Source organism: Agaricus bisporus (genome assembly GCF_000300575.1).
Source record: "Agaricus bisporus var. bisporus H97 unplaced genomic scaffold AGABI2scaffold_2, whole genome shotgun sequence".
Taxonomy (NCBI): domain Eukaryota; kingdom Fungi; phylum Basidiomycota; class Agaricomycetes; order Agaricales; family Agaricaceae; genus Agaricus; species Agaricus bisporus.
In genome coordinates, this window is record NW_006267355.1 from 2,524,410 (window position 1) to 2,548,864 (window position 24,455).

At 45.5% G+C, this 24,455-nt stretch overlaps 8 protein-coding genes across 8 annotated transcripts in view; 5 read left to right on the forward strand and 3 right to left on the reverse strand.

Annotated features, from left to right (window-relative positions):
* Nucleotides 1–419: 419 nt before the first annotated feature.
* On the forward strand, nt 420–2,930 carry AGABI2DRAFT_217363 (hypothetical protein). Its single transcript, XM_006458564.1, has 13 exons — nt 420–653; nt 709–780; nt 829–946; nt 996–1,033; nt 1,155–1,220; nt 1,273–1,381; nt 1,440–1,585; nt 1,634–1,838; nt 1,890–1,929; nt 1,980–2,243; nt 2,298–2,384; nt 2,437–2,556; nt 2,611–2,930. Exons 1-13 carry the CDS (start codon nt 480–482, stop codon nt 2,774–2,776), a joined length of 1,605 nt encoding a protein of 534 aa, XP_006458627.1. The 5' UTR covers nt 420–479; the 3' UTR covers nt 2,777–2,930.
* Nucleotides 2,931–3,741: 811 nt separating this feature from the next.
* AGABI2DRAFT_217368 (hypothetical protein) lies at nt 3,742–5,056 on the forward strand (the record flags this gene model as incomplete). The annotated part of the gene is made up of 6 exons (XM_006458565.1): nt 3,742–4,045; nt 4,107–4,245; nt 4,301–4,414; nt 4,476–4,561; nt 4,622–4,784; nt 4,849–5,056. Coding segments are annotated over exons 1-6 (945 nt in total), but the record flags the coding sequence as incomplete, so codon positions are not given.
* A 437-nt stretch (nt 5,057–5,493) lies between these two features.
* Nucleotides 5,494–6,607, reverse strand: AGABI2DRAFT_183629 (hypothetical protein). The gene is made up of 3 exons (XM_006458566.1): nt 6,357–6,607; nt 6,079–6,296; nt 5,494–6,030 (listed from the first exon to the last, which is right to left on the reverse strand). Exons 1-3 carry the CDS (start codon nt 6,427–6,429, stop codon nt 5,557–5,559), a joined length of 765 nt encoding a protein of 254 aa, XP_006458629.1. The 5' UTR covers nt 6,430–6,607; the 3' UTR covers nt 5,494–5,556.
* Nucleotides 6,608–8,055: 1,448 nt separating this feature from the next.
* AGABI2DRAFT_200410 (hypothetical protein) lies at nt 8,056–14,441 on the reverse strand (the record flags this gene model as incomplete). The annotated part of the gene is made up of 9 exons (XM_006458567.1): nt 14,174–14,441; nt 13,819–14,111; nt 11,230–13,767; nt 10,298–11,187; nt 8,819–10,247; nt 8,636–8,752; nt 8,434–8,587; nt 8,149–8,383; nt 8,056–8,095 (listed from the first exon to the last, which is right to left on the reverse strand). Exons 1-9 carry the CDS (start codon nt 14,307–14,309, stop codon nt 8,056–8,058), a joined length of 5,832 nt encoding a protein of 1,943 aa, XP_006458630.1. The 5' UTR covers nt 14,310–14,441.
* Nucleotides 14,442–14,465: 24 nt separating this feature from the next.
* Nucleotides 14,466–16,502, reverse strand: AGABI2DRAFT_64634 (hypothetical protein; the record flags this gene model as incomplete). The annotated part of the gene is made up of 6 exons (XM_006458568.1): nt 14,466–14,824; nt 14,880–15,335; nt 15,390–15,681; nt 15,738–16,116; nt 16,168–16,367; nt 16,419–16,502. Coding segments are annotated over 6 exons (1,770 nt in total), but the record flags the coding sequence as incomplete, so codon positions are not given.
* Nucleotides 16,503–17,292: 790 nt separating this feature from the next.
* Nucleotides 17,293–19,132, forward strand: AGABI2DRAFT_64285 (glutamate 5-kinase; the record flags this gene model as incomplete). The annotated part of the gene is made up of 7 exons (XM_006458569.1): nt 17,293–17,350; nt 17,402–17,589; nt 17,656–17,766; nt 17,827–17,922; nt 17,975–18,149; nt 18,203–18,995; nt 19,054–19,132. The coding sequence occupies 7 exons, from the start codon at nt 17,293–17,295 to the stop codon at nt 19,130–19,132; spliced, it is 1,500 nt and encodes a 499-aa protein (XP_006458632.1).
* Nucleotides 19,054–21,985, forward strand: AGABI2DRAFT_134340 (hypothetical protein). The gene is made up of 15 exons (XM_006458570.1): nt 19,054–19,375; nt 19,428–19,467; nt 19,541–20,005; nt 20,065–20,185; nt 20,240–20,348; nt 20,402–20,460; nt 20,509–20,656; nt 20,729–20,982; nt 21,033–21,136; nt 21,195–21,199; nt 21,261–21,291; nt 21,343–21,421; nt 21,558–21,704; nt 21,783–21,796; nt 21,872–21,985. The coding sequence occupies exons 1-8, from the start codon at nt 19,342–19,344 to the stop codon at nt 20,773–20,775; spliced, it is 1,023 nt and encodes a 340-aa protein (XP_006458633.1). The 5' UTR covers nt 19,054–19,341; the 3' UTR covers nt 20,776–20,982; nt 21,033–21,136; nt 21,195–21,199; nt 21,261–21,291; nt 21,343–21,421; nt 21,558–21,704; nt 21,783–21,796; nt 21,872–21,985.
* A 1,420-nt stretch (nt 21,986–23,405) lies between these two features.
* AGABI2DRAFT_65105 (hypothetical protein) overlaps nt 23,406–24,455 on the forward strand; it is a gene marked incomplete at both ends in the record, with an annotated part of 1,556 nt that continues 506 nt past the window's right edge. The window contains 5 exons of the mRNA XM_006458571.1: nt 23,406–23,457; nt 23,509–23,629; nt 23,687–24,018; nt 24,070–24,235; nt 24,292–24,448. Of these exons, the coding sequence (XP_006458634.1) occupies nt 23,406–23,457; nt 23,509–23,629; nt 23,687–24,018; nt 24,070–24,235; nt 24,292–24,448 (828 nt within the window). The remainder of the gene's footprint in view (nt 23,458–23,508; nt 23,630–23,686; nt 24,019–24,069; nt 24,236–24,291; nt 24,449–24,455) is intronic.

Consider the following 24,455-nt stretch of genomic DNA (forward strand, 5'->3'; position numbering starts at 1 on the left):
TCGATTGTCGGAAAAAGAAGGATGCGGTCGAAAGCCCGCATGTCTTCGGGAATAATTACTTGACTGGTAAGTTGGCGAGTATGTTTGTCTACCATCCGCTGGCTGACGTTCATGCCCACAATCGAACTAACATACAGCAAGATCAGTTCTTCCGCTCAAAGCGGAGCCCTCACCGGATCAGGATATCCGCGTTCTTAGTCACGCGTGACCCGACGTGACCCTGACACAGGGTCCAGCGTTGAGTCGTTGACGCGCTGACAGCGAACAGCTGTTTAATGACCCTTTCACGTCTCCTTCGCCGCCTACAAATTTGCCCATCGTGAAGCATTTTTTTACGCATTATAGCCAGCAGATTGGGCGCCGAAATTACTGCTCATCTCAAAGACAGCTCATTGCTTTCGCTGTCATTGCCTCAGAGTCAAGAATACCCCGGCGGCCTTAGTTTCCTGTCTTGACCGAGCAATTTCTTGTCAATCCTCATGCTCATACCACTACCGAACATCTGGCTCATCTCAGGAGCGTCTGTCGGATTCTATGTTCTGCTCAAAGCGTATTCTTTTTTTCACCGTGAATTCAACTCAACGCTCAGGTCTCTTCCTGGACTTTCAAGTTGGAATGTATTCACTGGAAATATAAAACAACTCATACTGACGGTATGTCCGCGGCTTCTACATCATAAATGGATTCTTGGTGCTCAAGGAATGAAAGGATCAAACTAAATCGCATACGGAATGCATCAAAGCGTATGGCCCGACCTTCAAGTTCAAAGCAATCCTTGGGGTAAGCATTAGATTGGACCTCTCTCCTTCACCTGCTTACCCTACGTAGGAAACCTGGCTCTTTTCTGCGGATGTTAGGGCCATTAACCACATATTGAAAAAAGATACGGTTACGTGGGAGAAGCCGATTGCTATGGCTTACAACTTAACGCGACTCCTAGGGCCAGGTATGTCTTCATTAGCGGGGAACATTCATCACCTCATTGACAAGGTCAGGTGTCTTGTTGGTGATCTCGGATGTGCATAGACGACAGGTAAGTCCCTGCATGGTCTCTTATGCAATATCCAAGATAATCCATTACTACAGAGGAAAATGCTTGTGAGTTGGTCTCCTCGCGTTTGATGATGAAACAATTCAACAATATCTTCTCTCAGAATCCTGCTTTCGCCTCAGGGGAGGTCAAACGTTTCATGCCGCTTTTTCTTGATAAAGCCGTCAAGGTAATGCCTTTCCACACATCCTCATTGTTAATCATCAATGACCGCAATCAAGTTAAAAGATATCTGGTCGTCCCAAATACAACAAAATGATGATCAGCCGACGCGGATTGACATGTTATCTTGGCTCAGCAGGGCAACCCTTGATGTCATTGGAGAAGCGGGTACGCATATTCGGGCAGCTTGAGCGCTTCTCAGGACCGCATTGATTGAAATGTGAAGGTTTTGGATACGAGTTTAATTCCCTGACAGAGGATCCAGGAAAATCCAATGAACTTCACGAGGCTTTCAAGGTCCTCTTTGAGGTTGGAAACTCGGCAAGTCTCCTTCAAAACTTAAGAGGACTGATTCCTCCCTTACGCTTGCTGGTTCGTCTATCTCTCGAAACCCTTGCTGAAACTAATGCTGCTGCAAAGCGCCTCGAGCGTGACGCCGATATAGAAACTGCGAGTGAAACCATGCGGCGTATTGGCAAACAACTTCTTAGTGAACGTGAACTTGCGTTTGATCCTCATAACGAAAAAGCTGGCGCGCGGCAGAATGATATATTGTCATTGTTAGTTCGCGCCAATGCATCTGGAGAAGCAGATCAAAGAATACCTGCAGAACAAATTCTTGCCCGTAAGCAAATTTTCTATTTACTAATAAAATCCTCATCTTAACTTTTCCTAGAAATACCCACGTTCATGGCAGCGGGCCACGAAACGACCAGGTGAGATACAAAACTCTTGACCTTGCCTTATATTCATCATCATATTCAAGCACTGCGACAACCTGGGCTCTATTCGAGCTTGCTAAAGATTCTCATATGCAGCAAAGATTGCGTGAAGAGCTGCTCAACGTAGCCACCCAGAGTCCCACTGTGGATGAATTAAACGCTCTAACGTACCTTGATGCTGTTATTCGGGAGGCGATGAGATTACACTCTCCTGTCCCTACGACAATTCGTCTTGCAACTGAAGATGATGTATTGCCCCTACAGACACCAGTAGTGGATAAATTTGGAAAGTTACATCACGAAATAAGGTGATGCACCCGCATGGCGATTATCATTCCCTAGCTGATCGTTTTTGGTTGTAGGATTCTTAAGGGGCAAGGTGTGCTGATACCCTTTGATGCGGTAAATCGGCTCCCGTCTATCTGGGGAGAAGACGCAGAGAGATTCAAGTAAGATCTTCCTTTGGTTTTTACTTGAGGTTTACTGATTGAGAGCAATTAGCCCTGATAGATGGAATTCTCCACCAGATGCTGCTATGAGTGTTCCTGGAATTTGGGGAAACCTGATGACTTTTTCGGCAGGACCTCGTGCATGCATTGGGTTCCGATTCTCGCTTATTGAGTGCGTCCCCTTCCCATTTCCCACCTGTGCTTTGTTAAGAGCGGTAATTTATAGGATGAAAGCTTTACTCTTCACTCTGCTTCGCGCATTTGAGTTTAATCTAGCTGTCCCGCCCGAAGATATTGGCAAGATGTCCGAAATCGTTATGCATCCTGTGCTAAAGACGGATCCTGTGAATTCGAACCAGCTTCCGCTACTTGTGCGACCTGTAATTCTCTGATGGAGGTTCTATATCCCTTTCTTTTTCCGAAATGCTTGCTTGCCATGGATCATTCGATATGCTACGTACCCTTTCATCGTAATGTTTCCATGACTTTCTATACCAGATTTTCTGGGAAATGGTTAAACACTAGAGGTGGGATACAGCGCGGGATGGCCCGGAAATGCGTAGTTCTGAGATCGCCTAGCTTGCATTGATACTGTAGCTTCGCCGAAAGTTTTGCCACGGGCGCCGATGCTTTGGTACCATCAAACCTCGCTTATTCGGATCCAAAGTTTTCGAGAAAGCAAAGTGTGCACGAAAAAATGTATATTTGACGTTTATCGTTCATGTGCGGAAGAGAAGGCCTCTGGGTAGGGAACGGTGCATGAGGAGGGGCTGATATATCAATATCAATCTCAGTGAGTTATGATAGACATGTGAATTTGAATCCGTCTTCTGATGAGTTCTAGGCACTCTGATGGATGCCTATCGTTATAATTGTGATTGTACTGACGTCCAACAAAGAATTCCAGCACTTTTCATAAGATCACCGGAACTCGTTTCCCAAATGAGGTGTTTTGTGCGAAATCCAAGGATTTTCATTGTCAACTACTAACTCCGTGATACGTAACTCCATATTTTATGGGCCAAACAAACAAAAAGGTCGGAGCAGGTGATCAATTCTCTTGGTATGCTGGCCGACGGACCATATGGATTCTTGACGGCGTGCTACACATCGGCGGTATGCAGCAAGGGAATTCGTCATATCAAATGCTCGTGTTTTTGGGGAACGCATGGTCTTTGGACTTCGCGTCAGTACCGAATGACTATCGTGTTCAAAAAGATACCAAGAACAGACCGGGGATGGTGCGTAAAACTTCTAGCGCTACAGCTCACCTGGTTTAATTTCCTTGGCTTAGCTTCGCATCACCGAACAGAGGACAACGGCTACTCTCGATGTGAATATATAAGGTTCGTACAGTCCTGCCAATGATTGTAAGGACGGCTTCCCCTGACGTTCCCTCTCTGGTTTGCTACTGTTCAACTCGTTCATGATGATTGGTACACGCCTGGTCACTCTTCTACTCGCTTGTGCAGCGACTATAGTCCATGTCAACGCCGCACCTGTGCAAAACCACACCGACGAGACGTCGCCTAACCTGACCAGTCTCGAAAAACGTGCCACGATCCCTTTGACTTCTTCCCAAGTCGCCTCGTTCAGGCCTTACACCAATTTCGCTGCTGTCGCTGGATGTCCTCCTGCCACTGTTTTGGCATGGAATTGCGGTATGTCTGATGTTCTTAAATCAACCCCACCAAAAGTTAAAAAACGGCACTCCACCAACAGCCAAATGTAATGCCAATCCTACATTCACGCCAGTCGCTGCTGGTGGGAATGGTGCGAGTGTGCAGTTCTGGTATGTTGGTTACGACGCGAACCTTGCAAGTGTCATTGTCGGCTTCCAAGGAACTGATGCAGACAAGATGTATGTGATCGAAAACCATTTCAATTCTTGATATCGTGATTTAGAAAGCTTACAGCTTACCCATACTCACGGACGCCGATTTCTTCCTTACTACCCTGGATTCTGGTCTTTTCCCAGGCCTGAGCAGTGATATCAAGACTCATAACGGATTCAATGATGCCCAAATGGCGTACGTTACCCTTTTGAAGCTCTGATCTTTTCTTGAATCTTAAATATGTGGGTGGGAATAGGTCTGCTTCTGCTGTACTTTCGGCTGTGAATACTGCCATGTCCCGATTTGGTGCCAGACGCGTTACTGTTACTGGTCATTCCCTCGGTCAGTTCTTCTATACCACCATGCTTGATTGAGAAAAACTGAATTGAGACTCGTGTATAGGTGGTGCCATTGCTACGATTTCCGCTGTACATCTTAAGCTCCATTTGCCCTCGACTACAACGTTCAAGGTCGTTACGTACGGCTGTCCTCGTGTTGGCAATCAGGCATTTGCCAATTACTTCAACTCTCGCTTCCCTGGTGCCAATTCTCGTATCAACAACCAGTAAATCTTCTTTTCTATCTCTTCCGAGGAAGATGTCAGAATATCGACTAACTGATATCTGTAGGGATGATATCGTACCAATTGTTCCTGGACGTTTCCTCGGTTTCGATCACGTTGAAGGAGAGATTCATATCTTGAATAACAACGGTTGGGTGTCTTGCCCGGGTCAAGATAACGAAGATGGTGATTGCACTATTGGATATGTCCCTAACATCTTCGCTGGTGATACTGGTGACCATAGTGGCCCTTATGATGGTATCAGGATGGGTTGTTCATGATAGGTGGACGATTTCAAAAGTAGGAAATTTCATGTGTATACCATATTTACGGAACAAAATCAAAACAAGGAATTGAAGAGATGATCCGACATGGTTTCTTGAAACGAATCCCAAACAGTATAAATCCCCATTGAACCTCTGCCTGTCTGCGGTTATATATATAGACGTCATTGAGGTGATTGTAGCGGTCGGTCAATCGGAGCCTAATTTTTCCCTTACAGAGAGTTAAGATACGTAACCAATGAAATAATAACATTGGGTACTCATAACAGCTCACACGTACAATAAACATAACACTTGAAGTACTATACAAAATGGTTGAAATGCTAAGAGGGTGCGTAAAGGATCGTCATACATGTGTACTCGTTATCAAAAAGCAATATACTGATTCATCAAGACAAAATCATAAAAAGGAAGCAAAAACGAACATGAAAGCAAACAAACAACCAGGTGAATAATTTACACAGCAACATAATGCAAGTAAAAAGATGAAATCAGAAGGTCTCGATGAATTTCGTTCCTCCTTCGAAAGTCGCATGCCCGGAGGAACTTGTCATTGAACGCAATGTGACGTCTCGTTCATGTTGAACAGGCTGCGTGGATGGTACCAAGGATATCCTCGGAACACTAGGGCCTAATCGGTGTGGGGCGGTTGTAGGTGAACTAGGGGTTGACGAAGGTGGCGTTGACAGATACGTATAGATATGGGGCGGTGGCGTCATGGGTGAAGGGGCAAACCGATCCCGCTCGAATGGAAGATTGATTCTGACATTGCTGGTATCGAATCGGACACTAGAAGGTGATGTAGGAGAAGCCAAAGACCGGATATTCGAACCATAAGAGGTGGACACAGTCAGTGCACTATTACGTCTATCGGGTGAGGTCATCCGATAAGTTGGACTTGGTTGCGGAGGTTGAAGTGGTAGATCGTCAAACGAGCGAACAGGTAGTCTTTCTGGAGTGTGATGCTGAATATTCATCAGTAATGATTAGAGCGATATATAGTCAATGCTGACCGTGTGAGTGGAAAATAATCGACGATATTTGCTGGGATGCCAGAATTTTTGCTGTAATCCGGCGTCATCTGCTGGAAATCCATAGCTCGCCTTGCCTGATGGCTTGCGTTTTTGTGCTAGCTCTTCATCGGAGGATTTGCGTTCTCGCAGCAGGAAGTAAATAGCGATAAAGGAGGTGATAATGATCAGGCAGAGGGCCACGATTAAAACGATAAAACCTGAGGGGTACGAAGGCTCGTCAGGACTTCTGCGCATGGCTTATCACCGTCGCAGCTTACCAGCGGAAGAGCCGCCTAGTTTTGGTACCCCTCTACGACCTAACTCCATATTATCCGAATTTCGCTGATTCATGTCGTGTGAGCGCTTATTTGCTTTAGGAGACTGAGATAGAATTCCAAGGCCAGTGAGGAATAGATAAAGGGTATCCAGGAAGACAGTTCTTTTGCGAAATATCTACGTGGGTTTGAGCCACATTCAGAGGGGGAAGTTTGTGCTGGAGTCAAGTACCAGCAGAGGCCGCAAGTCAGGGAGAGCCGTCCGTATTTGAGCTCCCGATCAGTTTCACACATAACCAATTCCCTGACGTTCCGGGTGTTGATTCAGACAATCTTGATCTCCGATTTACAAGTCTATGTACTAGTACTAACCTCACGATTTGAAGTATTAGCTCACCCAAGAAGCTTATATCGTAGGCGAGTCTATGTCAAGCCGCAGTGCACAACTCTTGGGACCACTGGGCCTTGGGTCCGGTCATGTTCTTAGGAGCCTATGAATCGTGTTTCATTGGACTCGCCGGACAGAATGATTCAGAGTCGTAACACATACACCGCCTTGACAGGTCAGAGTAAATTCATAATGCAATGTCTGAATCGCATTCGTAAAGTACAACAATCATTATGATCACTGTGCTAATTTTTCCGACATACCTCCGTGCGTCTTTACCAAGAAAGTGGATGACTTTCCGTAGACTTTTTTTTCAAAATTCTTTTTCTAAACCTTCTTCATTTCGGAACTCCGCTCATGCGCATAAATTATGTGAAACCGTAGGCCATGGTTATAAATCGTTCTAAATGTAAATATAGATTACTATGATGGTACCATGTCCTCGAAAAACATCCGACTTCGTGATGTACAGTGTGGATGAAGGCGGAGGATACACACTCGGCGGGTTAGTCAATGGAGTAGAGATACGAGCAATGCTATCACACATGAAAGAACTTCATTTGGCGGGGCGGCGAGTCGCAGCTGCGGCTTTCTGCTGCAGGTTAATCCGGCCCACAAGTACCATATATCATCAACCAGTCATTAAAGTCATCAATCCACGACATACCAGGCAAGATAGATCTTGCACGTGCTGTTTTAGTGTGTGAATTACCGTTAGCCGAGATTTAGAACGGTTGAGAAATTTAGAAGGGGGGGGGGGGGGCCTCTACAGATTTAAGGTTTAGAAAGTAGTTGATTTCAAGATCAGCTGATGGCGAGGCTCGATTTGGGAAACGCATCGTTCCGGCGTACGAAATATTTCCTTTTAAGTGATTTAGAAATTCATAATTTAGAAACGAAGTCTACGGAAAGTCATCCAGTCACCAATGCCGCCAGGTTTCTGATGGCGGCTTATACCTCTTAAAGCCGACATGAATGACTTTACTTGGCATTTCTCGAGGAGTGTTAGAGCCCCATTCCAATGCCGATGACAGCAGCTGCAAGTGCGACGTCCAGGCGACGTCTATATTTAACCTTGTACCTACCGCCATCTGTCAGCCCGCTGTTGTTTGAAGGGGCTTAGTGTCCCAGAAAGGCCGAGCAGACTTTACTCCTCATCGGCTCATGGTGATTATCCATTGAGATCAATCTTCATATGTTTTCGAACATGATATCTATAAATCGAATCACTATCTAGATTGATACATAAAACAATGCTTCTACAACACGGTATACAGTAACGAACATCGGGATACAAATATATACGATCAACGGTCACTCGTTCTTCCGTTTCTTGAACTTTCCTCTACCCTCGCTGAATAAAATCAATTTCGACGCACTACAGTTCAAATCAAAGGGATCACTTACGCAAAACTTCGATCTTTCCGCTTCCGACTCTCTTTTTTGATCACGTTCCTCTGTTGCTTTCTTTTTGCTGCCGCTTCTGGGTTTGTTGTCACCTGCATTGTCCGGGCAACTTTACGATTCCGTTGTAACTCTAATGTTTTCTGTCGAATTTGGCTATAAACCTGGGAGAATTTTGTCGTGCCAACTTTGGCCTGCACTAAGTCCTGTAATTCTGTTGCTGTCGCCTTTATTTCTTCTATAAGGGCATCAGTATTTTTGAGACGCAGAGCCAGCGGATACACATACCCATTTGAGTATCATGAATAGTATCATCTTCAGAGAAACGGTACACAGGCGTAAGGATATGCACGAGGAACTGTTCCAATCGCTCCGCGTCCATATACGATGTCATGGCGGCGAACCAACGTAATGCAGCCAATGGTTGTTGATGCCAAATCGGCTGTGCAAGTGTAAGTAGATGATTAGGAGGCATAAAATGCAGACTCACGGTACTTGTAGCACGGCTCCGTCTCGCTATGTGAGCAGATTTGATCTGATACGAAAGCTTCGAGAATAGCCATGAAAGTGGGTCTTTTGGCTTTCCTTTGTCGCCATCGCCCGCTTTCTCAATATCGCGATCCCCATTCGCATCGTCTAGTAAATCATCTGCAAGTTTCGCATTGCTCTCCACACCGCTCGTCTGGGCTATCTCTCGTGGAATAGCGTAGAAACATTTCCCAATGAAAAACAGATTCTTGACAATCTGCATCCCAAGCGTCTCATCGAGGTTCTTACTCTTCAACTGCAGCGTTAACTTTTTGGCAACATTCTGCATCCCAGCCAGTGATGCTGGATAGTGAGCTGGTAAATCTCGCTGAGGAGGAGCAATCGGTAGTGCAGTGTAGAGCAGCCCAAGAAGTCGACAAGCTGCAGTGCGCACCCAGGCATGTGGATACAACAAATGCGCAGTAATGAGGCCCCACGATATCTTGGTGTCATCCATTGCCACATCAGGAAATACTCGAAGAACCTTGAAAAGCACCGAAAGTGAATGATACGGAATTTTCCATTCCAAATCAACTTCCATCGCATCGTCCTGCCCATCTTCGTGTGCAAGAGACTCAGAGCTGTTGGTCAGAGCGGTACGAAGGTCTTCGAGTATCTTCGATAAATATGGCTGGGCTTCTGTCTGCGCCGCGTCTACGATGAAGCCGTAGACTTGGGATGAAACCCAGATCAATTGCGGTTGTACGTCTTGTGCCGCCCAAGCATGCAAATGGGAGAATATCAACTTCCTATTCTCTTCATCCATACGCGCATACAGCCCCTTGATCAACTCCGCAGCCATCTCTCGACACTTCGCTGAATCATCATTTGATATAACCATGACAAGCGCCACGAACAATAGATCCGCGTATTCAAGAATCAAGTCATCCTGGAATTTTACAACGATGGCACTGAGCAGTTCCATCACCGATTTTCGACCACTTTCGTAGACGTAAGAAAGGTTCTTCGCGAAGAATGCCATCTGATTCCGTAAGCGACCTTTTCCTTGAGGGTAATCAAGGAGAAATTGGAGCAAGACACCACGACAGAGCTCTTGAACTTGCGGCGACTGGCTAGTAACCATGATTTCACCGACTTTATCCATAATATCGTAGATTTCAGGAACAACAAACTTCCGAGCGACGATGGCACGAAGCATCGTGAACACCGCAGCTTGACGATCGTGCTCCTCCAAATCCGGAGTTAAGAGTTCTAAAAGGAAGATAAGGTCTTTTTCCTTTACTTGCGCACCGGGAAAGTCGCGAAGAATGGCAGCCAGTGATCGGAATGCGACTTGAACAATTTCAGATTCGGTATTGCCTGCTTGGCGAATAATGCCAATCATTTGAGAGACAAAGACTGGCACCGACTTGGGCAGATTTTTGAGAGGACATTTTGTCAGGCCAGCTGCGCACTTGAGGCCAAGCATGATGACAGTAGCATTGGTTGAGTAAAGGGTGTTGCCAACTACGACGACGATGGATTCTAATCGTTTGATTGTCTCCGCGTCATGAAAATCAAAGCGACCTCGACGGAGGGCAGTGTTGAGTAAATCTAGCCCGAAGGCAACAAATCTGTTTCAAAAGTTTAGAAAAGCTGTGAAACATTAGAAGGCTTTTTTCACCTGAAGGAATTGTTTGCATAGTGATCTGTGTCATTGACATCCCTCTTCAACTGCACGATTGCATCCCCCTTCACAGCCGGTTTCTTCGGTGCTTGCTTAAGGAACTTGGCATTCTGACTGATCAACGTATGGCACAGAACAATCAACTCTGTTGGTACCAGATGTCGATTACCATTCAGACCAGAAGCGATTCTCTTGAAGACTTCTTCAACAAGTTGCATCACTTTGAAAGACTCCGTCTCTTGCATGATGGCGCGTAGAGGAGCAAGTAAGCTGCTGATCTTGTTCGGGCTGATTACTTTGGCAACCATGGCAAAAGAATCAAGACCCCTCGACGATGATCCTCGTACTTCACGCATTTTCGTCTTGAAATCCTCTGCAAGCACATCCTTCCCCGACTCTCCGAAAATGACCTCGGCGGAAACGTGGGCTACGTCATTCACGCAATCGTCTAGTCGAGCAAAGGCATTCGCGTGTTCTTGGGAGGTAACCTGAACCATAATCGCATGTGTGACAAATGCAAGGACATGAAGCTGAGGACCACGCATGAGTGCGCTACGAAGCTCTTTGAACACGAAAGGCAGATAACTGGGACCGAGGCTAAGGCTAATACGAACAAGAGCATCTCTGACGAGATCCCGAGTTTCTTGTGAATGACTGCGGAGGGTTTGACTTAAAATCGTCAGCAAGCGGGTGATTTGATGCTCGCGTGTGCCCTCGGGAAGATGTTTGGCAACGTTAACGATACCAATCGAAACAGGAATACGCGTATTATCGTCCGTCGTCGCGTCATATTTCTCCAGGTAGGTCAACAGAGCGGGCAGTAACCGCGCATTGACGGCATCCGCGATACGTGAGACTTGTGTCGCCGATAGCGGTGGGACAGGAGCCTTCGCTTTTTCATCACGCTTATTGCCTTCAGTGCCGTCTACCATTTCATCCTCATCCTTCTTATCATCTTCCATCACTGCCTCATCCTTCTTATCATCCTCCACCACCGTCTCATCCATCGGAAAATGAAAATTCTCCAAAAGCGCAACCAACGCCCGTACATAGATCCGCTCGGACTCATCCTTCACTTTCGACAGCTTGATATATTTCTGCACAAGTGCATGATACGCCGACCAGCCAAGTTGCTTCGCCATTCGTCCCGTAGCGACAATAGCGTCGGTAACAAGATGGTGATCGACATTAGATGCGATAAAGGTTCCGACAAGGGGTACGAATATCTCCGAAAGTGTACCACTGCGCAAGTGGCCATCATCGCAGTGATCCCCTAGCCGTCTGAGGGCTCTTGAACGACGATGCAACTGGACATGAAAGATGTTGTAAAAAAAATTTGCTTCTTCGTCCCCTCCTTCCAGTAACACATGCATATCCTTCAACGACGACGTAAAATCAAGTTTTTCCACAGCATACGCAATAACGCCCAACACCTCCGCCCTAACTAGTTCGTTTTTTGACCTAAATCCATTCTTTAGTCCAGGAAACAATAACTTCAAGAACACCTCTTCAAATCGCCTCTCATCTTCTTTCCGTGCCGCAACGACATCAATGAAATGTTTCATCGAGAAAGATGCATTGTTCCTGATCGCCAATTCCGCAGCATCTTGAATGCAGAATAACGAGTTATACAACACAGGTGCCCAATCCGTAGGCGAAAGTGTCTGGTACACAGCTTCGTTGAGCCTATCAAATGCTCCTAATCGTCGGTCGAAATCAGGCTCGTCAACTCGTTTCTGCGAGTACGCATTCAGATCCTCTAACAGTTCGGCTAAAGCTTGGATACCACCAAGCTTAGCCAACCGATCAAAGGCTTTGACGAGATTGATACGGGAAGGCCTGGATCGAAGAGATTGGAATAGCTGACTAAAGAGATCATAAGTCTTTCCGTAGATCCCACTCTGCCTGTCACGAAGCTCTGGTATAAGCCCCATGAGACCCTCTAACGTCTTCAACAAGTCAACCTTGACTTTTTCGGAGACAAGCCTCGCAGGTTTACGAAGGAGTGGAATGAATAGAGTGAGAAGTGTCGTAGCTTGAGCCGAGTCTTCAGAATATTGCGCAATCTCCGATAGAATACCAATTTGTCGTTGTCCGATGGGCGTAGCAACGGTCGCAGCATCCTTTACGTGCTCTACTAGCACCGCCAAGTTGTTCAACAGCTTCGACGCGTAGGGTTTGAGCACGGTGTCTCGTACGTCATCGTCAATAGCCGAGTGTGCTAGAATGCGTTCGGTGATGTCGAATACCCGCATGATAACTGTGGGCTTGACGTTCGTCGCAACCAAACAATCATACACTTTGGGCAGCAAGATATCAGAGTACTCCACCAAAAAAGTGTTATACTCGCTCCTCAAAGACCAAACGTAGAAAAGTTCCATGATTGCAGAAGGCGCTTGCGTGTTCTCTTTATCCAATTTAGGTAACCGAGGGATAATGAAGGCATCGAACGCAGCGGGGAGAAATGGCGCAAAATCAAATTCAACGCGAGTCTTGAAAAAGTCGGCAAAGCGCTTAACGCCAAGTTGTCGAATGCTACGTGTGACTTTCACCGAAGCTGGTGAATTTGTGGTACTTGTGTCATTGTGATCGTCCTTATCTTCAACGTCCTCGGTATCTTCGACTCCCTCGCCCTCTGCCGCGTCATCATTCTCATCTTGGCCCAGTGCATCTAAGCGTCGTTGAGCGGCATGTAGGATATCAATTGTTGTTCCTAGTAACGCGGGCCAATATCGCACAAGCCTCGATCCCAAATTCTTCATCACATCCCCCAGTAGATTCAAATACCCAACAACCTGCTTATCCATCACCTCTTTCGGGAGCTCCTGAACCACAAACCGTCCTTCCACTCCATCCTCGTGACGTGCAAGCTTATGCGACCCAAGAGGTTTCAACATCAGGTCCACAAGTAACCCAAGCTCTTCATCTGAACATCCCGAAAGAGCCGTAAGAACAGCCGCTCTTCGATCAGCACCTCTAGCCCTTCCTCGTCTTTCCAACATTAACCCAAACAACAACCGAGTAATAACATCAACCACCTCAACCCTTTCCATAGGATCAATAGAACCAATTTGCAACGAAGTCAACTCGTCACGCCATCGCGTATCATCAAGCAACACCTTGATCTTTTCTTCATGATTTGTCAGTCCCGGAGGTTTATATGTGAACAGACAAGTAAGAGCCAGAGATTGTATGCCACGATCGGGGTATGAAAGATGATTGCGGTAGAATGCGCGTAATACTTCCGTTGAATATAGAGCTTTGGGATTAGAGATTTTTGAGAAAAGGGTGAGCCAGTTCGTAAGTTTTTGTTTGGGTAATTTATCGTTGTATGCTGAGGTCAGGGATAAGAAATGCGTGATGATTTCTCGATTGTTCTTCACAGCCAAGTTATGACATTCAGCTAGGGTGACGAGTAGTTGATGTTCGTAAGATAGGAAATCGAAGCGTTCTCCTGTGTGTGATTCCTATACACAACGTCAATAACGAAAAAGCAGGAAAATAAACATGTGACGAACTTTAATCAGTTCCTTGATTCGGTGTTCCGAATCTAACCATCTGGCTAGTGCGACACGAAGTTTGTGTGCGCTAGGGTCCCTCCACGACCTCTCATCTTCCCATATATCATCAACTTGATCTTCTTCTTCATGTATCGCCTCATGACGCATGCGCCCAAGATGATCATCCTCTCCTTTCTTCCGAAGTTCAGAAAACATCACTCCCCATACAACATCTCCAAATCGTTGTGACAGCGTTGCCAACGCCGCAGCGGCAGGCGACCATAGTGGTCTTAAGTTAACCTTGAGCTGAGCTACAGACATTCCATATTCGTAAACACCTCGTCCCGCTCTAACGTAAAATGAAATGACGCACCAATTAACCATCGTGCACAAAATTCTGCACTATCAGCATCACCCACAACATGAACAACTCTCCCGATCCTCAAAACACGTTCCCTCACACCCTGCACATCTAAAGGCACTTCCTCTCCTTGTAGACACCTCTTCATAACTTCATGTACACCCCCAAGCGAGGATATAATTTTCGAATCTAAAAGTCGTAAAACATTTAATCTAAGAGAACGAGAGTGGGAAAGCAATGGAGCTTGAAGGTGAGGGTAAATTTCTGCAAAGGGTATCGGTGTGGATGGTATACTGAAATGAGATCATCTTAGGCCGATGTATTCATTATAGGAAAAGAAGATAAAACTGTACCTGGAGCGTACTAGAGGCGTCAATCCTGCAAGAATTTCGGGTGATGAACCCCAGTTCTTGATACTGCTTTGTGCCCAATCGGAAAGGTTGATTTCCGTGGCCCACTCGGCATGAGGGCGTTGCTGCAAAGCGCGCATACATTTACCGAGGATCCAAGCTGGACTCGCTAGTACACTAGGGGCAGCGGGGCCATCAGGCACCATATTCACACCCCCATCGGCGACGACAAGTTCGTTTTCTATCACATTGATAAGCTTCTTCGTGAGTTTCTCACTAAGAAGAGGTGAGAGAGTCAATATATTTTCCAATTCTGCAGCCTGAATCAAAATTAGTTCGTCGATAGAAATTTCCATTGCAAATACAACGACTTACAGCCAGGTCATCATCTCTTTTCCAGGCACCTAATCTGCCATCGACAATCCACCGATCGCATCCCTCTTTCCAAACCAAATCAACGTCTTCCACATTCAATTTTCTCGCCCTAACCAAGCTAGCGAGGAATTCCACTACCAATCTCGGCTCAGCATTTACACTATCCAGTTTTCTCGTGCCTTTAATGACAATTGGTAACGCAACGAGTTTCCATCCACCCCAATTTAGATCAGCAAGAATAGCGTGTAACTTTATCGCGAAAGTCGTAACTTCTGTAGAGGTAGAATTTGACCATGTGTGTTGTAAGAATTTGAGACCGGGGCCTAACCAGAGGGAGGTCTCTGATGCGAGGAATAATGATGAAACAAACTTGAGAAGAGCTGGGTGAAGAATCGCGTCTTCAAGCGGCAGTGACTTGAGCTGAGTGAAGACAGCGGTATGATGGGATTCTAAACGCGTCATTATTCATTATTCGCAAGTCAAAGGCAATGAAAAGGACATACGGGACAGTCGTGATCCTTGACGGACAGAATATGCAATGCTGACGACTTCTAGGATCCTCCGCAGTCTTTCGGGTTCTGAGGCACCAATGTCATCAATGGACTTCACCAATTCGCGAACTAGAAGATCTCCCAAGACGGAAAATTGCTCGGCAGTTTTAACATGGTGAATGAGCGCGGTGAGGGAACGACGTAAGACGGTGTACGTCGGATCTGGATTCTCTGCCAAAACGTGATAATTGAGGAGAGCCGCGAAAGTGGACGTTGTGGAAGTGTGTAGAGTTTGAGATATTGACTTGACAAAACATCATCAGTCCGCGGAAAAGAGACGTCCGAACCGATAAAACAAACCTTGGATGAGAATACAATAGCCCACGCTGAAACGTCCTCCAGTCCCTCAACATTTTCCGCCAACAGTTTCACAGCATGTTCCCTCGAAGCCGTTTTCAGTCTGCGAAGGACGGATCCCCACACCTCTGCTATTGCCCTCTGAATTTCAGGCAAGCACTTGGGCAATATTAATCGGATAGCGCCCCACGAATGAGTGATGAGTTCGGTGTGGATAGAAGGCACGAGGAGATAGCGAAAAAGAGACGCGAGTGTTTCGAGGAGGACTGTTAATGCTGCAGGTTCGAGTGAGCGAGGGAAAAGCTTAAGTAGGCGTTTGAGGATAGAAGGGTAGATTGTGGATAATGTCGTTCGAAGATCATGTGCTAGCTTCTGCATGAGGCTTAAGGTCTTTTTAGCATTGGATGCTGACAATGACAGGCGACAGACTTACTCGAGGAGGGCACGTAGTCCCTCGTCGTCCGCAGAGTCCATAGCTTCTTCCCACTGGTTCACAATATCCTTCCAGTGATGCAACAACAGCGGCATTGATAGCGATAAAGGACTGGCATAGTTCGCGAACTTGATAAACGATGGAGCGAGGTTCAACTGTCGCCAATGTTCCAATGCTTGGTGAAAATGAGATTCATTATCCTGGAAGGATGGATTAGAAACCTTCTAGGCGCGAAGCGGATGGATACGTACGCCAATTTCGCGCTCATACTGTCCCTGGTTGAACGCCGAGGGGAGGTGAACTTCTTTCAGGCTTTGAGCATACGATTGATACTGATTTTGGTGTCACCGTAAATACTTGGATGAAAGAAAGAAAAGGAACACACTTTGTGGGTCTTTTCTGGCGGTTCATACTCGTGAATGGGCTCTGGCGACGACATTCTATGTTCAAAGCGTCGCGTAAAATATTTTTGCCCGTGTTATCTGTGTGTTGCTCCAGATCAAACAACGTCGGCAACTTCCGTACTTTTCATCTGATGTTGGCACACTGCACAACAGGTTGTGCTCTTCCCCTAGTCTGTGCCCATGCTGTGAGCTACTATGGCCATTTTATCACTCAGGATGCTACAAGACAACCGGTGGAAAAGGCGATGCCGATAATTTCAAGGGCCATTCCTTCCTCGTCGTTCATGGTTGATATGCGACAGATGCGGTTTCTGCACCCGATGTTCACTGTCAAAGGAATGCCATGTGCCGTGCTTCGTATTCGGTTAGATAGAAACTACGGAATACCATCAATAATCGAAAAGGTTTCTCATCCATGAAAAGTCTACTGTTTTCAAGTTGCTTTCTTAACTTTGACTGCTCCCATAGAATTCCATTTGCAAGAGTTTGCATTCATTCTTCATGTTGCACCTCTTTTGCGATTCTCACCACGTAAATCACTATTTTCCTTCCTTTCCTACTTCTCCCAAATCAGTTCTGTGTGATTTGATTTTAGACTTTATGATGCCACAGAGACTGTTCCCACGGCCTGCGTATATACGCGCCTGACGGGACATTCTTAAGCTTCATCGATCCCTCCCTTGACTGTTTCTTATCTTATGCTGCTTGATCAATCAACGCTATGGGTCGTTCAAATTCACGTTCACGAAATGGCCCCTGCACCGTCGTCATCAAACTAGGTGAGTTAACTTCTCTAAAGTCGCATCTCATCAATCCCATAAATGAGGTAGGAACATCGTCTATCGTCCATGAACAAACACATCAGCCATTGCTCTCTACACTTTCTTCCGTTGTCGAGACGGTCATACAATTAAAAAATCAGGGCCATAAGGTCGTCCTCGTCAGTTCTGGCGCTATTGGCGTTGGGCTTAAAAGGATGGACATGCCTAGTCGGCCAAAGAATCTATCAGGTAAACAGGTGTGTCTTTTCATCCGACTTGACTCATGTTTTTTATCACAGCTGATATGTGTCACTTTCCTACAGGCATTAGCCGCGATTGGGCAAGGACGCCTGATTGCACTATACGATAACCTGTTCGGGCAGTTAGAACAACCCATTGCGCAAGTGTTGCTAACCAGGGGAGATATATCGGACGTGCGTTGTCACGTAACTGATTCTCATCATCACCTCTTTGTGCTGATATTCCGCGGGTAGAGAACACGATACCTCAATGCTGTCAATACATTACAAGAGCTGCTATCCATGGGCGTAGTTCCCATTGTAAACGAAAATGATACTGTCTCAGTCAGTGTAAGTCCTTACGATTTGATATTGTCGTGGTCGATGATTTAGTAGAACTTAGGAAATAAAATTTGGAGACAACGATACTCTTTCCGCTATCACTGCCGCGATGATTCACGCGGACTATTTGTTCCTTCTTACCGACGTCGATGGTCTATACACGACGAATCCACGAAAGGATCCAAACGCTACTGTAATTGAGATAGTAGACTCGGTATCTGCTATTCGCAAGGAAGGTATGTTGATCTGCCAGTAGTCTCTCCGTACTAAGACGCATATCACTTTTTAGTGAGTACAACCACTCTAGGATCCAGCCTCGGAACTGGTGGTATGGAGACAAAATTAATCGCTGCTGATATTGCCACTGCTGCAGGCGTGACGACGATTATCACATCAAGCAGGAAACCGGAGAATATCTTTGGTATCATTGAATACCATCAGCACAACTCTGCCATCAGCCTTTCGGTTCCGTCAACTCCTCGAGAACCCTCCTTGAATCCTGCGTCAACCGAGATCCATAGGGACAGCAGTAGCAGCCACCATCTCATCCAGGACGCCAGCGGCTCATCTTCGCCTTGCGTTCCTCGTCCGCCACACACGGTTTTCACGGCTTCGCCGACGCCGTTACGTGATCTCAAATCGTGGACTAGCCATACTTTATTTCCTTCTGGAAGCGTGATTATTGATGCTGGGGCACATTTAGTCCTATCTCATCGAGAATCTGGGGGACGTTTATTGGCAGTTGGTGTTCTCGGCGTGATTGGCGCATTTGCCTCAGGTCAGGCGGTTCGCGTTTGCATCCGCAAAGGTGATTGTATCTCTTCCGTATCTCAAGAGGCAGCGCGGGAAAGATACACAAAAGGATTAGGTTTGACGCGACCTGGTACCCCGGTCAGGGACAATCCCGATGCATCTCCGCAAGACGAGGAGGCTGCTATTGGTCGTTCAGTGCTCGCTCCTGGAAATGATGTGATGGAACCTGACAGAAACCAACAATATACGGAAGCTGATGTGATTGAAGTTGGGCGGGGATTGGCCAATTACAATTCAGCACAAATCGCGCGAGTCAAAGGTCTGAATAGGTATATTCACTTTACTATGTCACTTGAATGATTCGAGGAATTGACTTTATCACGCAAGTTCTTTATTAACACAGGTACTAGGATATGCGGACTCCGAGTATGTGGTCGAAAATATCACCATCCGAGTGCCACCTTGATGATAGATAATGACTCGAATCACATCGTTTGTTTCTCCCATCTGGACCAATCGAGTGTTTTGCGGTGCGGTGAAGACGTGGCTGTGATATTTATTTGTGCGGAACAAATACTGATTGATGCACTCGGATTTAATTCCGATTGTAATTTTCTCCTTAACCATTTCAGTCCAGTTAATGCGCTAACTTATTCACATTTCTCTTCATTCAATATGTACCACAACAACTCCATTCGCATTTTGGCTGGTACGTCTCGTCCCCCTTGTATTCCGGTTCATCCCTGACCTGTTGCATCCAGGTAATAGTCATCCCGAGCTCGCCATGGCTGTGGCTGAGCGGTGAGCTTTCTCGGGTCACTTCCAAGAGGCATTCCCTGAATCGCTACTCGCTGTGTTGGAATGACAATGTCAGGCTTAACGTCCCTCTCGTTCCCGTCACCGTCAAGAAATTTTCCAACGGTGAAACCAGCGTAAAAATATCCGAATCGGTCCGAGATGAAGACGTTTTCATCATTCAATCCGGCTGCAGCGACGTCAACGACAATTTCATGGAACTTCTTATTTTGATCTCCGCATGCAAAACGGCATCAGCACGCAGGATCACTGCTGTTATTCCGTGTTTCCCCTACGCTCGTATGGACAAGAAGGAAAAATCGCGCGCGCCCATCACGGCAAAGCTGGTTGCGAACATGTTGGTTGTTGCAGGGTGTGACCATGTCATTACAATCGATCTCCATGCCAGTCAGATTCAAGGGTTTTTTGATATCCCAGTGGACAACCTCTGGTCGGAGCCCTTGATGATTTCCTATATTAAGCGGAACATTCCCGGATGGGAAAATGGTATCGTTGTCAGTCCTGATGCTGGTGGTGCTAAGCGGTGCGCTCATTCGTGTAACTCTTTTTTGCGCTGTGACCTAATTGCCCATATTTTTAAAGTGCTACCGCAATGGCTGACAAGCTCGGAATTGAGTTTGCTCTAACTCATCGAAAAAGGGACGGCAAGTCTCAAACGGCACCAGAACGAATGGAAATTCTTGTTGGAAATGTCAAGGATAAGGTGTGAACATGTGGGGCTGTTGCGCCAGAGCGTTACAAACTGAGCTTATGTCAGGTCGCGATTCTTGTTGATGACATGATCGACACTGGGACAACTCTTTCCCTGGCGGCGCGGACTCTAGATGAAAACGGTGCCAAATCTGTCCATGCTCTAATATCGCATGGTACGTTCGCGTCAACTCGTTTAAAACTAGACCGACAATAACCACTTGTACAGGGCTTCTATCAGAAGCTAATATGAGTATGATCAACGGACTCCCCATTGAGCGACTTGTGGTATGTCTCTCTAACTTTGAAATGTCCATGACTCTGATGGGCTTTCAGGTCACTAATACTATCCCACAAAAACAACATCAGTATGCGTGTTCGAAATTGATCACCATTGATGTTAGTCCAACAATCGCCGAAAGTATCCGTAGAACACACAATGGCGAAAGTATAAGTCTTCTCTTTGGTGAATGGGCTGACACGTCTGGTGTCGAAATAGTGTAGGATTTCATTAGATTAGACTAGCTTAGAAATATTGATACCATGTAGAATGTACCTATGTTTTGTCTGTGGCGGACCTGTTGTTGTTTTGCTTTGAATTGATGTTTAAAAACCTCACTTTTCAATCATAATTGTGTCGTCGTTTGCATTTCGCGAGTGGGAACACTTCCACGATATGGTATAATTACAGAGTATCTCTCGGCGGAGCTTTAGCGGCATCATGATCGGTGGACAAAATTGCCTCGATATTGCCTCCTATTTTGAGACGATCTTCAATTGTGAGAGTGGGAGGCGCGGAATAACCAAGTCCTAGAGTGGAAGCATGAGTGGCTTGAAAGATGGCTTTAGAATAAACGGACTCAGCGCAGGGTATTGGAGAGGTAGGTCTTCGGTGTAAACTGGAAGTGTTGAGAGATCGAGAGCGTATGACTGACCCAGCCATGTATTCCTGTTTTCATGATCGCTATGGTGGAATTTTTGTGTTTAGTTGATTGCACGAAAGAATCTCTACGTTTCCTTACCGTCGCTATGATTTTAGAAATCATCAGCAAACGATCGATCTCACTTAAGGTCATAAGTGAACTTACCTCTTCTCTTGTCAGCGGATGGATCAGGACACTATGCAGAAAGTATGAGTACGGTGAGATGAGCTCTGGGAAATGGACGTACCTCAAGTTGCCTCGGTTTAAACACATGTACGAGAAAACAGCTGAAAAGGTTTCGGCAGGACACCAGATCTCATATGAACCTGTTATAAGTTAGAAAAAAATCAAAAATGTTCAGTGCTGAACCAAAATTCCGAATGGGTTGGTTTCCTTGTCCTTCTACGCCACCTCTAGAATAGTGGTGTACCAGGAAACACGTTCACATGAGAGACTACTGACCAACAGGGTGTGGACCAATAGGATTTGTATTGACACGAAACAAGGGGACAGCGACAAATGCACCATCTCGACGAAGACGAAGAACAGCATCTCGGAGCTTGAGAGCTGCTGAATGTTCTTCATAATTATTCTGGTGGAAGTAGATATCTGTTGAAAATAATAAGTCGTCAACGATTGACAAGGAGAGGGGAGGTTTCAAGAAAAAGGTTTTCGGATTCTACTCACGAAAGTGCCATTCTCTGCAATGTCGTGATTTGAGAGGAAACAGACGTAGGGAAGTTAAGTCAGGAAGCAAAGACCAGATGATGACATACTTGATTTCGTTCTCGAGAACCGTTCTCAAGTCGGATTCGGGTTCTGAGGGTTTCTGAGTCTTACTCATTGGGTCGTTTATGATGTTACAAGGTAAAAATTGAAGCCTAAAGCTGGGATGGTGCTGGTTGCCGAAATTGATGTGGCGGCGTAACACATGATGTTCTGTTCCTCCCGAGAATAGACGACCTTCCCAGGATTCTCACTGGACTCTCTGGAGGTATACAAGGAAGGCTGTTATTAGGATTTATAATTATAATTGTCTACCCGCGCACGCGCCGTCCCCGCTGATGTGCACTGGCCATGCACCCCTCCGCTTGGCTTTACCTATAATGCACAAAATCCCATGTGAAACATCCAAAATAGTGAAACAAGATACTTATAGGCAATCAAACATCTGAGAGGACTCCCTAATTTTGCATGTTGAGATGCTCACTGTGAGACCATAAGGGTTGTATTTAATTGACATCAGCGTGGTAAATGATAAACTACGCACTGGAACGATGATTTTCTGGCAAGGTCTAATTTCACTTTTTCTCGAGTACTATTGTATTCTTAGTATTTTACTACTACATGTATTATAGCAGATATTTACGCACCCTTGGTAGTTAGTATTTTATTTCAACGGTGAATTTAAAATATTGACACCATCGAGAATTGAACCCATGACTATGGGTTGGGGACTTCAAATCTTCAATCAATAAATTGATTAACCCTTGAGCCACGTAACCAGATTAATAGTTATTTCTCTTAGTGCGCCATATACCCCATGACTGATGTCATCGTGGACTTTGGATCTCAGGTCACGTGACCGTACCCCGCGGGCTGAACAAAATACAAAACCTTTGATCACGTCATTGGACTTCAAGCCAAGTAAGTAGTGAATAAGTGAAAAATCAATATCAAGTTCTAAGTTCAAATATACTTGAGTGTGAGCATATATCAACCCTAAGTCAAATTTCAGCAGCCATGAGTAAAACGTGAGACGTCTTCTGTAGTTTAATAATTAGTTGTTGTGTAACTTGGAAGGGTTCAATATGTCGAGTCTAAGTAATAGAACAGAAGAGTTAATAAATACATTATCAGGTTAGATTAAATTATTTTGGATAGTATTTTGCCGACATTTTAGCCTATATCAATGTTGATATTATGCATATAATAATGATCTGATCAACCCTCATTTCACATATATTTTGTCTGGGCAACTACATACAAATTGGTATAGATAACTATGAAAAAGGTCATATACTTGATTTTGAGGGGTGGCTAGATCGGAGTTAAGATATGTAATAGTCTATGCAATCGGATGATATATATTTATCATTTCGCACATCAAATACTACAACCCGGGTCATATCTTCTCACGAATTGATTTGTAATCGGTCAACCTTTTTGGTCGATTTTCGAGTAATAATTTACGTACCCTTAGGGCTCACAGAGGCTGAATGAACATTATACCAGGACCAAACATGTGTCCACAAATGATCTCAGTAAATTACTGATTGTTTATGTCGTCTGCTCGGACCCACGCTCGAAATGCCACCTCGGCGCCTTCGAATAGCTTTCCTTCATCCTGACCTCGGAATTGGTATGGAAATGTTTATGAACATTTACATATGCTGATGGGGATCAAATATAGGCGGCGCCGAACGGTTTGTAGTGGACGCTGCCCTCGGTCTTCGAAAACTAGGACATATCGTTGATATATATACTTCGCATTGGGATCCAAATCATTGCTTTGAAGAAACTAAAGACGGTATGTTGTGTCTTAAGCTCACAGGAGGAAAGTCAACCTGACGAGCTTGTACAAAAGGTAGTCTTAAAGTTCGTTACGTCAAGCCTCCCTTTCCAAGATCTATCAAAGGGAAATTCCACATACTATGTGCGCATGCCAGACAGATGCATCTTGTGACTCATCTGCTGAGCGCGAATGCGCAAAGTTATGATGTATATTTCGTCGACCAGCTGTCGACATGTGTCCCATTCCTCCGTGTAATTGGAAGCACTCGTGTTGTGTTTTACTGCCATTTCCCGGACAAGCTATTGGCCAATGGAGCATTCGTCGACGGGACTCTATTAAAGAAACAGGGGAGTTTGTTAAAACGGATTTATCGATATCCTATGGATTGGTTGGAAGAAGTTACAACAAGTACGCCGTTGTATTTACTTGCTTGCAAACCTTTTTTACCATTCGTTAAAGGGCAAGCCGATGTTATATTGGCAAATTCCAAGTTCACCGCGCGAGTCTTCAACTCGTACTTCCCCTCCATCTCGCAGAACCCAGACATTGTATACCCTGGCATAAACATCCAGGCGTACACGTCAAACGTGGACACGAGTAACACTGACGTGGCAACAATACTGTCGTTCGTATTATTTCTTTTTTTTTACTTGCTGGCTTGCGAGGCTAATAGGTTCATAGAGAAGCACCTACCCTTCTCTCATTGAATCGCTTTGAAAAGAAGAAGAATGCCGCATTGGCTATCGAGGCGTTTGTCATTATGAAAGCAAGGGAACCCACTCAGGCTTTGCGTCTCGTACTTGCCGGTGAGCAATTTGAGATATATAATGTCCTTTGTGTTGAAC